General features: G+C 50.1%; 1 protein-coding gene across 4 annotated transcripts in view; it reads left to right on the plus strand.

The window, feature by feature from the left end:
* CTDSPL (CTD small phosphatase like) overlaps positions 1-10300 on the plus strand; it is a 121724-nt gene extending 111424 nt beyond the window's left edge. For 2 of the 4 annotated variants that reach the window (XM_029244180.1, XM_029244182.1), the window contains 4 exons: positions 1738-1830; positions 5413-5598; positions 9074-9191; positions 10155-10300. In XM_029244180.1, coding sequence (XP_029100013.1) covers positions 1738-1830; positions 5413-5598; positions 9074-9191; positions 10155-10282 — 525 coding nt within the window. In that variant the 3' untranslated portion in view covers positions 10283-10300. Of the gene's footprint in view, positions 1-1737; positions 1831-5412; positions 5599-9073; positions 9374-10154 lie in introns of those variants that run through there. The other 2 variants (XM_029244183.1, XM_029244184.1) reach the window with 1 other exon arrangement.
* The last annotated feature ends 151 nt before the right edge of the window (positions 10301-10451 follow it).

Raw genomic sequence — 10451 nt, forward strand, 5'->3', positions numbered from 1 at the left:
GGACCCTCCTCTCTGCCAGAGGCACCAACACCAGAGTTCCCAAACCAGTCTCCTGCCCTTCGCGTGTAGCAAAGCTTCCTTTCCAAGCAATATTCCCAGGGAGACTGAGGACCGCAGGCCGGATCCGTTCCTGGCACCAAGCAGCCTCGTGGGCAAAAGTGGGGCCTGGAGCTACTACAGCCACAGGTCCAGCCCTCAACCCACACCCAGGCCACCCTGCTCCTCTGGCCCCTCACTCCACACACCCTTTCAGTCAGCCATGTTTCCCACCAAGTCCTGGCTCTGTGTAAACTCCTTTACCAGCAGCACATCCTCCGTGTGGGGCAGAGCCCCGTTCCCCTCTGCTACTTGTCCTGTTAGGTATCCAGCCTGCTTCGTTTATGGCCCCATGCATTACTCGCCCTGGCCTGCTTTTCACATTTCATCTTCAGCCTTTTCTACCCCCATTTCCCCCTCTTTTATTGCTGCCTCTGAAGGGCTGGTCATGCAGGGCTCTGGCCATTCTCTAACACCCCAAGTGTTTTCAGGCCAGGTCTCAGGCTCATACTGTTTCCTCTGTCTGGAAGCTCACTTCTCATCCTTATCAGCCTGGTGAACTCCTATTCATCCTTCAAGGTCCAGGCCACATGTTCCCTTTTATGATTCCCTCCCCTTGAGAGGGGAGTTAATCGTCCTCAATTTATCCCTCTACTACAGCTTTCATTACACATGTTTATTTTGATATATTTTTCTGTATGTCTGCTCTAGACTGTGAGCTCTTCAAGGGCAAGGCCTGTGTCTCACTCACCTTTGTAACTGCTTCAGGCTGAGCCCAGAGCTGGGACTGAGCGAATATGAATTGAATTGAATTTTAACAAGTTTGAATTATTTTAGGGAAATGGCTAATTTCAGATGGAATTTATTCAAGTTTTAATTAGTTCTTCCCTCCTCCCACCTCCTCTATCTTCTCTTGCCAGCTCTGCCTTCTCTCCCTGCTCCCATGTTTCCTCACATTTGTTCAGGTTCCCCAGTCAGGAGCAGAGCCCAGCCACTCTAGGAAAGGCTGCTCTTTGCCCCCCTCTGCTTGGCGGCTCCTCCTGATGGCTGGTTTCCGGGGCCTGGGGTAGGCTGGCTTCAAGTCCCCTGAAGCATCTGTTTCTGGAGCAGACCCAAGCAGAGTTACCTTTGTGGGGTCAGGTAGATGGTTTCCCAAGCCGACAAGGAAGGCCCTTCCTTCAGCTTTGCTGGGCCTGTGCCTCCACCCCAGGCCTTCTTAGCAAGGGAGGGGTTCCAATCAGAGTAGGTAGCAGCTGGAGCAATCCCAGGCCTGCCGGACAGGGGGCCAGGCCCTGACCTCCCGAAAGGACTACCCCAGACCACAGCCTGTGTCCACAAAGGGCCTGACTGAGAGCATGTGCCGCGAAACGCACGTGAAATGAAGGAATTGTGTCACACAAATGCGGCACAACCCTTCTACTCACTGCTTCTGAAAATCCCCAGGACCTTCAATACCATGGTCAGCTTCCCTTTCCCCCTTGGGAGGGGCGTCTGCTCCGAACTCAGACCTGGAGCCCGGTCTGAGGTGTGTCTGGCCTGAAGCGCCATATCTGACTGCACAGCCCTTCATACGTACCACATTAAACCAAGGGGCAGGAGGCAGGAACCTGGTTAGGAATTCTTCCTATGCAGGGTGTCCGGGCCCCAGGCCTTTCCCAGCGGCTGCTGTGACTGACCGGCGTGCTGTCCCTGCCGTTGCAGGTGTATGTGCTGAAGCGGCCACATGTGGACGAGTTCCTCCAGAGGATGGGGCAGCTGTTTGAGTGTGTGCTCTTTACTGCCAGCTTGGCCAAGGTGGGTCCTGCCCCCAGCCCTGAGTGCCCAGCCCCTCCACCCCTGCCCCTGTCAAGCAGCCCTTTGTTAAGGTGGGGGAAGCTGTCTCCATGGTGACAGGTTCCCACCCCAGGTGGGGTGGATGCAGGCCATGTGCACAGCACCAGCCTGAGAGGCTTCTGGGTTACCATAGCGACAGCACTGGGAACAAATGCTCCATGAAGTTGCTCCCTGCGGCCGCTGAAGCTACTTATCCACAGACCAGGGAACCACACATGCGTCCAGTGTAACCAAGAAAGGGCGTACGTATCTCATCTGTTGACTGGCTACAGGCTCAGGCCTCTTTGCCCTTGGGTTAGCTCACACGGGTTTCAGGGAGAGATAAGGGTCAAAGATTCATCCACCTGCTGGGGCCAAATGAGAGTTGTGACTGCCCTCATGAGCCCTGGGACCTCAGGCCAGTTGCTTCACTTCTTTCGCCTCAGTTTCTTCTGTAAGATGGGGATGATTCCATCTACCTCATGGGGTGGGTCAAATGAGATAATGCCCGTAAAGAGCTTAGCACAGGGCCCCACTCCTATTCAGCAAGTGTCCGTGGAGCACCTGCCGGGTCCCATGTGCCGTGCTGGGCGCCGTCACATGGTAACCGCTACTGGTGTTCGTTCTTTATTATCATAATTATTCATGATGATAAAATAATTCACACATGTTCTGGTCCTGTGGTTTGGTATGAATCTCTGACCCAGCATCTACACTGGCTCTGACCAAGGAGAGTGGTTTCTTGGCCCTCTCCTACTGTTGGAGGGAACTGGCAGGCTCACAGGGCCCCCAGTGTGGTTTAGTCTGTCCCTTCACAGGGGAGCGGAGGTACGTGCGTGGTGTGGAGGGCAGACAGGGCAGGCCCTGCTCCTAGGAAGAGATCCTTGCCATGACCATGTCTCAAACCCTGACCCTGATGGGGCCAATGCCATCCATTTGTTGATGGCACTGCCAGCGTCTCCGTGGGCACCTCAGGGACCCTGAACGGCCCCAAAGATGAGCTCTGTGGGGCCCAAGTTAGCTAGCTATCTGCCTGTCTGCAGACCTGCTCCAAGGACCCACAGGCAGCTTCCTCCCCCATGTTCTGTCTCTGCGCGGCTCCCTTCTCTGCATGTCGAGGACTCTGACCCCGAGTTCCCACACACGCTGCTTTGCCAGGTTGGGCATTGCTGGTTTGGGCCATCTCTCTGTCATGGCCGAGGGGAGAGAGAACCCCACTTGCTCACATTCTGCCAAGCTCATCACCAGGCCGGTAGTGAGGGGATCCAAAGCCCCGGGCTGACCTCTGCATACTGTAAAGAGAACGTGGCCTCAGGAAAAGCATAATCTTCCCTGGTGGGTACCAAGGCTAATCGTGCTGCGGTGCCGATGGCTTTTCTGACAGTGCTCTGGGCTGCCGAGGAGCCCGAAGTGATAACCAGAGAAATAACAAACAGGAAGATTGCACAATGCTGGTGGATTGAGAGCTGTTTTTTCTTTGGCGAAATTGAAAGCACTCTTTCTTGGCATCATCCCCAGCACTTGCTTAAACATCCTTGTTCAGTCGCTCTCCCTGGACGGCTCCCACCTGCCCCTCCATCTGTCTCTCCAGCCCTTCTCTTGCTGCTACCCCAAGGCTGGCTCTGCCGAATCAGCCCTCAAGTCTAGCCGTCCAGCTTCTCTCCTCCCTGGTGCACAAGCTCTGCTGACAGGTGGCCGCTCCCCAGTGCTTGGCTCTGGGCTCAGCCCCAGCCAACACTGTTGGTGCAGAGGACCTCCTGGCCTGCCGCCCGGGGACCTAAGCAACCCTCTGCTGACTGTCAGAGCCCTTCGGTGTCTGCTTCCCCATCTTAGTGTCCTTCCTTCATTCACTCACCCAGCAAGCATGTACTGTGTGTGTCAGCCACTGTACTAGGCACTAGGCATACCACAGAGAACAAGAGGCAGTCCCTGCCCACATGAAGCTTATATTCCCCTCCTTCATCTCCAAGGCCTGGAGCCCCAGACTCAGACATTCCCTTGAAAGATGTATGCCACCGCCACCGTTAATGATTATGAAGAAATTAGCTAGAGTCAGCCCCTTGAAAACAACCCACATGGCACTTGGCTACCCTCACCAGCAGAAAACTGCAGAGCCCTGAGCTCACCCCACTTGGTTGGCAGGAAATCCAGCCTCCTCCTGGACTCTGCTCCATCAGGATGTCTCTGGAGAGAGGAGGACTCGCCCATGGAACCAGGATGCTGCTCGTAGCCCTGCATCCTGCAGCCGTGCCTGCCTTGGCTCTGCACTTGGGCTGGCCTTCCCAAGACCACCAGCCTCGGGTGCTTCCTACCTCCCTGGCAGAGCCTCTGGGCCCCTAGGGAAACTGGCTGTGCCCCTCACTTGGGTCTTGGTGCTGAGGCCTGACCTAACATCGGGCTGGGAGCTGCCACTCTTTTGCCTTCAGCCCAGGCCACTCAGTCTGGATGAAGATTTTCCCTCAGGGATAACCCCTCTATTTCTTTATCCAGTTCAGCCTGCTTTGGGGGGAATTCCCCCAGGCCATGGAATAGGGCCAAGCTGGATGAACCCCAACTCTGAGCGGGGCTCGAACTCCCTCCCTTAAAACTCCTGGGCTCCAAGTAAATGGAAGTGCTGTCTGAGCACCATCCAGTGACAGTCGGGGGCTGGGCTGGCCCAGCTGCCCAGAGCACCTCTAGGGGGCAGTGTGGCCCCGTGCACACAAGACAGATACCAAGTCCGCTCTTTCGTTCACTGACGGAACTAGTATTTACTGAGCCCTACTATGAGGTAGGCACCCACAAGTGCTAGGGATGTCATGGGGAACATGACAGGCAAGGCCTGGTCCCTGACAGGTGACAGGAACGTCAGGTGGTCCCAGGTGGTGAGCTCTGTGGGGGCAATGGCTGTGAGGCCAGAGAGTAGGCAGAAAGGAAGGGCTGGGTAGATGATAAGGGAAGCCAAGATCTGAAAAATGAGGAGACAGAAGGAGAAGTTCGTGCAGAGGGCGGGGGAGAGAGTGTTCCATGCAGAGGGGACACTGGTGCAAAGGTCCTGACCATGTGCAAAGCCAGTGTGGCTCAAGTGACTTGAGATGGAGCTGAGAAGTGGCTGCAGCCGTACAGGATCCGGCAGGGACCAGGGGGCCTCGTTCCAAATGCGACGGGAAGACAGTGCAGGGAGTGATGTGGTGTGACAGATGTCTTCCAGCGGCCGCTCTGACAGCTGTGGGGTGAAGGGGTGGAAAGGAGGCCCAAGGGGAAGAGGGAAGCTATTCTAGAGGCTCACGCAGCCACCACAGGCCAGAGACTACAGAGGCCCAGACGAGGCAGTGACAATACAGAGAGATCCAGGTGGATTCAAGATATTTTTGGAGCTGGAACTGACAAGAATTTCTGATGGATTGGATATGAGAAGTGAGAGAAATGGAAGAATCCAGGGTGTCAGGGAAATAACCAGGATCTTGAAACACATCCAGTTATTTAAATCCCTTTTTAGAAAAGTAGTACGGATCTTGCTGCAGGAGGTCAGGGCTTCTGGGCTCATCCAGGCGCCCAGGCTTCATTGTAACACCTGCTTTCCAGTACGCAGACCCTGTGGCTGACCTGCTGGACCGCTGGGGTGTGTTCCGGGCCCGGCTCTTCCGAGAATCATGTGTTTTCCATCGAGGGAACTATGTGAAAGACCTGAGTCGCCTTGGGCGGGAGCTGAGCAAAGTGATCATCGTGGACAATTCTCCTGCCTCGTACATCTTCCATCCTGAGAATGCAGTAAGTAGCCCCAAAGCAAAAGGACGCAGAGCTCCATCTGAGCTCTCTTGCCAGGCAGAACCACTTTTGTACCTTCAAGCCCCTGTGCAGGGTTTCTTGGCCTTTTCCTTGGTGAAATCCCAACTCTGCCACTTAGCAATTACGTGACATTGGCCAAGTTATTTATGCCCATTGAGCTTCAGTTGTCCTCTCTGTCAAATGGGGAGTATAGGCATGCTGATCTCATAGGATTGTTGGAGGATTGGGTGGCAGTACGTGAAAAGCACTTAGAGCAGAGCTTGCAGGCTCAATGAGCCTGTATCTCCTTAGCATCTTTAGGATTGTGACCGGGAAGGTTCTGTCATTAGCTTCCTGGAGCTGGCTGTTGCCCAGGACTTCATGACCCCTGTGGACTTAGAAGGCCTGGGTGACCTCTTCAACAGAAGTATTAAGAATGAATAGCACTTCAATGAGGTCCTCAGATAAGACTGCCAGGCTTTACCACCTCATAATGATGTCTAAAAAGTAGACAACGGGAACATTTCCTACATAAAACTCCATGGAGGGCTTCCCTGGTGGCGCAGTGGTTGAGAGTCCACCTGCCGATGCAGGGGACACGGGTTCGTGCCCCGGTCTGGGAAGATCCCGCATGCCGCGGAGTGGCTGGGCCCGTGAGCCATGGCCACTGAGCCTGTGCGTCCGGAGCCTGTGCTCCGCAATGGGAGAGGCCACAACTGTGAGAGGCCCGCGTACCGCAAAAAAAAACCAAAACCAAAACCATGGAGTGTGGCAGCTCCCAGTGCCGACTCTCTGGGTGCATCATGACTCAGAGCAGGAGAGACGCCCTCCTGCTGCCTGCCCTTCATTTCCAGGGGAAGAGAGACCAGCCCCATTGGTGATTGCTCACCCCTCCATGGTGGCCACCATGCCAGGCCTCAGCTCAGGCCCTGGAGAGGATGTTTCTCCCAAGTCCATGTTTCTCAGACTCAACAAAAGCCCAAACAGGGTCCTTTCCTTGAGGCCAGAACTCTGTTGCTCCACTTATAACCAAAAACTGAGTTCAAACTAGATTCCATTAGTGTATAATCATTATTTGAACAAACATTCAAAATGTATTATATTTAAATATGCTCCTTTTGATGAGTTAATCAAATTCAACATAATGCATTTTGTAATGTGTCTAACAGATAAGGGTTCTTTTTAGTATAATCCCAATTCCTGGGACTTTCCTGGCAGTCCAGTGGTTAGGACTTCACGCTTCCATTGCAGGGGGCACTGGTTCAATCCCTGGTCCGGAAACTAAGATCCCACAAGCCTCGCGGCGTGGCCAAAAAAAAAAAAAAAAAAATCCCAATTCCATTATCACATCTGATAATACTAACAGTTTCTTAATATTATCTAATATCCAGTCTGTGTTCATCTCTTCCCTATCATCTTGTTTGAATCAGAATCCAGACAAGGTCCATACATTGCTTTGGTATTGTGTACTCGCTGTGGTATCACATCAGGAGGCATACAACATCAGGTTGTCCCACTTTTAAAGATTTTGAATTGATTTTTGGATTCAGGTGTTGTCAGCCTGATCCATCCATTTTTAAATTTTCAATCGACCTTTCACGACTGCTCACGACTGTGAGCAGTCGTTGATGATCCTTACCTATATCCACTATTTCATTAGGCATTGCAAAATGGTGATTTCTGAATCCTATCATTCTTTCTGCATTTATTGGCTGGAATTCTTTTTTTTTTTAATTGAACTTGCTCTCATTGACTACTTGATTACCCTAAAATTCATTTTGAATGTTTGAATAGGGAAGTCAGAGTAAAGTCTTGGTTCTTTTTCATTAATTTTGCAGTTTTCAGAGTCATGCGTTGGTGCTCTAGCAAGCCTCCAAAAGTAACCAGTGAATTTTTTTAGGTACCATTATGAACTCATGGATTTTTTTCTATGTTATAACTTAAGTCCATCTATTATCCTTTTGTATACTTTGGCCAGTGGATTCCCCTTCAGATAACAATAGTCTTTGATAGCTTCCTGCTTTCTGGTCCAGCAAGATGTTGTAAGCTCATCTTGTCCATTTCTTGCTCCAGCCCTGGAATCAGCCATTTTTCTATGGAACCTGATTCCTAAGAATGAAAATGGTATCTAGAGACCGCAGTTTGGGTGGGTTCTCATTGTTACTGGGATGTCCTTTGCTTCCAGTCCTTTCTACTGGACAGAGCTAAAATACACTTACTTTTATTTTTAGAATGAAAACAAAATCATAAATTCACATTGGTTTTTCCAATTCAGTTGTAACGGTTTTTATTTAATTTGTTTTTGTATTTGTGTCTCCTTCTCTTATGCTGAAACTCTTGATTCCTAAAGATACTAACGTCATTACAGATTTGATTTATTCTATAGTATACATTTAATAGCTTCAGAATTGCATTGTTTTAATATTATTACTAATAATAAAACAATTGAGTGCATTTAGAGGTTTTGTTTTTTTGAGAAATCTACAAAGAGCACTATGTTTCAGAATCACTTGAAATAATCCTCTGTGGTTATGTCACAAACTTATATATACTAAGGTTCATCTTTTGTTGCTTTTTTTCTTAATGATTTAATTTTATTTCAATTATGTAACACATTTACATAGTTTAACATCAAAACAATCAGCAAAGATAAATTCAGAGAAGTCTTGTGTCCATTTCTGCCCTCTCACCCATTCCTGCCCCTTCCCCAGGAGTAGTCATTTTTTTGGTTAATCCTTACCTCGTTTCTTTTTTAAATTACATGCTGAATTTTTATGTTTCTGAGCAGTCTTTAGATTTTTTAAATGGTCAAAAATACTGCTTTTCAACTTTTTTGGCTTCCCCAAATTTCTTTTAATATCTCTTCTTTGCACCCCTGGCTATTACCCACTGGCAGCCTTCCCCACCTCTCTGTCTAAACCTAAGGGAGAATGCTGTCTTGCCCATGGCTTCAGAATGTCCTGAAATTTTATACTTCCCCTTTTACCTGATCTCTGCTAAGCGTGGGAGGAAATGGTCCACTTCTCCTTGCCGTGCAGTCTGGCACAGTGACCCTAAGTGGAAGCCCTCTGATGCCCTCTATGTGGGCTCCCTGATGTCAGTGTTGGCTGGTGTCCTCTGGCTCCAAGTGCTCTGAGGTACCAGAAGCTGGTTTAATGCAATGGCAAGAGCGTTTTGGAATTAGCAAGGTGCTAAGCTAGTTATATATTCTGCGCCCTGGCCACCTTTTCTGTGGCAGGCAAACAAAACAGGCAGATGCCTGCAAAGTGGGTACACTTAATTTTGCCTTCCTGAACCAGGTAGATCTAGATTGATTTTAGTCGGGGCAGGAGAACGAACAAGGTGACGATGATGATGATTTCCAGGTACCCATCCTCCTTACCAAAGAAAATGTTAAAGTACAGGGACCCAGTCAGGCTAGAAGCGGCCCCCAGGCCTGGATATAGTTCTGCTGCCCCTTCCATGCACTGTCTTCCAGGTGCCTGTGCAGTCCTGGTTCGATGACATGACAGACACGGAGCTACTGGACCTCATCCCCTTCTTTGAGGGCCTGAGCCAGGAAGACGACGTGTACAGCATGCTGCACAGACTCTGCAGTAGGTAGCCCCGGCCTCCGCCCGCCTCCCGCCTGTGCACCCTGGAACCTCAGCCTCGGGACCTGCCTGGCCTCAGCTCCCCAGGAGCTAAGAGTGAGGACACGCCATACTCCAGGCCACGGGGCGAATGTGGCCATACCTACCTGGTTTATTTTTTAAGAACAGAAACAACTATTTTAAAATGAACTCTTTTAACGAATTTCGTAAAGGGACATGCATTTTACTGGATTTGCTTTTCTTAAAACATACCAAAAAGGAAAAAAATGGGAAAAAAAAAAAAAAGCTTGATATCTATCAGACTTCCTTTCAACTGTCCTCCCCTCCAGCAGACAGCCTGTCCCCTTCTACCCCAGCTCAGAGGAGCTGACCCAACTCAGAATCTCTTTCCTACAGGATGAAGTGCCTTTTTGAATGTTATTTTAAGCTGAGAGTTAATTTTTCTATACAACGTATTTCCAGACATCTTTTAGTCTTTTATTGTCTTAGCTTCTCTAAGAAGATAAATATGACAATTTTCTAAAACCTGGAAGGTGGGAGGGAGGTGGGTGGTAAGGGATGGGGGTGAGTCATAGGAGCCTGTCTCCCAGCGGGTGTGCTGCTCCGACCGCCTGTGGCATGCCGCAGGGTCAGGCCCCTGCGAGGAGATTTCGTGATGGTGTCAGTGTGTGCATTCATTTCTGACCCAGTTTGGAATGTATCCGCAATCGTGTGGCTCAACGCTTTAGGAAACGATAGATCCTTTTATATTACTCTTATTGTTTCTGACGGTGACAAATTTGTCTTGAGGTCACAGTTTCCCCTGGAAAAGTGGCATCATGTCACTTCCGCTTTCACACTACTGCCATATTTCTGTATGTTTTTGGTTTGGTTGTTGTTGGTAGAACAGTTCTAAGAAACTCTAAAACCCTTGGATAGTTTAAAAAAAATCTGTTGATTGATTTTTAAATCTGTCCTTTCCAAAAGCTGGATACCCGTGGAGCTGTTTGGGAATTTTCTTTGCTGCTACCGTGCTGCCACCAAATGGAATTGACCAGCGGCTGTTACACTGTTCTTTGCCACTGTGCCTACGCTCAGAATCTGCTCACTGCTAAGCTGCAGACTTGGACAGGGTCAGAAACATAGGTGTCCCACCCCGTTGCAGACTGTGGACTGCGTTCCTTCCCTGGCACCAGCCTTGGGAGTTCAGAAGGGAACAAAGACAAAAGGGCCAGCGCACCTGACCGGTGTGGCGTTCATTTCAAACGGCAGTCAAGCTCAGAG

This window comes from Monodon monoceros, unplaced genomic scaffold (genome assembly GCF_005190385.1).
Source record: "Monodon monoceros isolate NGI ecotype Baffin Bay Population unplaced genomic scaffold, NGI_Narwhal_1 Super_Scaffold_3, whole genome shotgun sequence".
Classification (NCBI taxonomy): Eukaryota; Metazoa; Chordata; class Mammalia; order Artiodactyla; family Monodontidae; genus Monodon; species Monodon monoceros.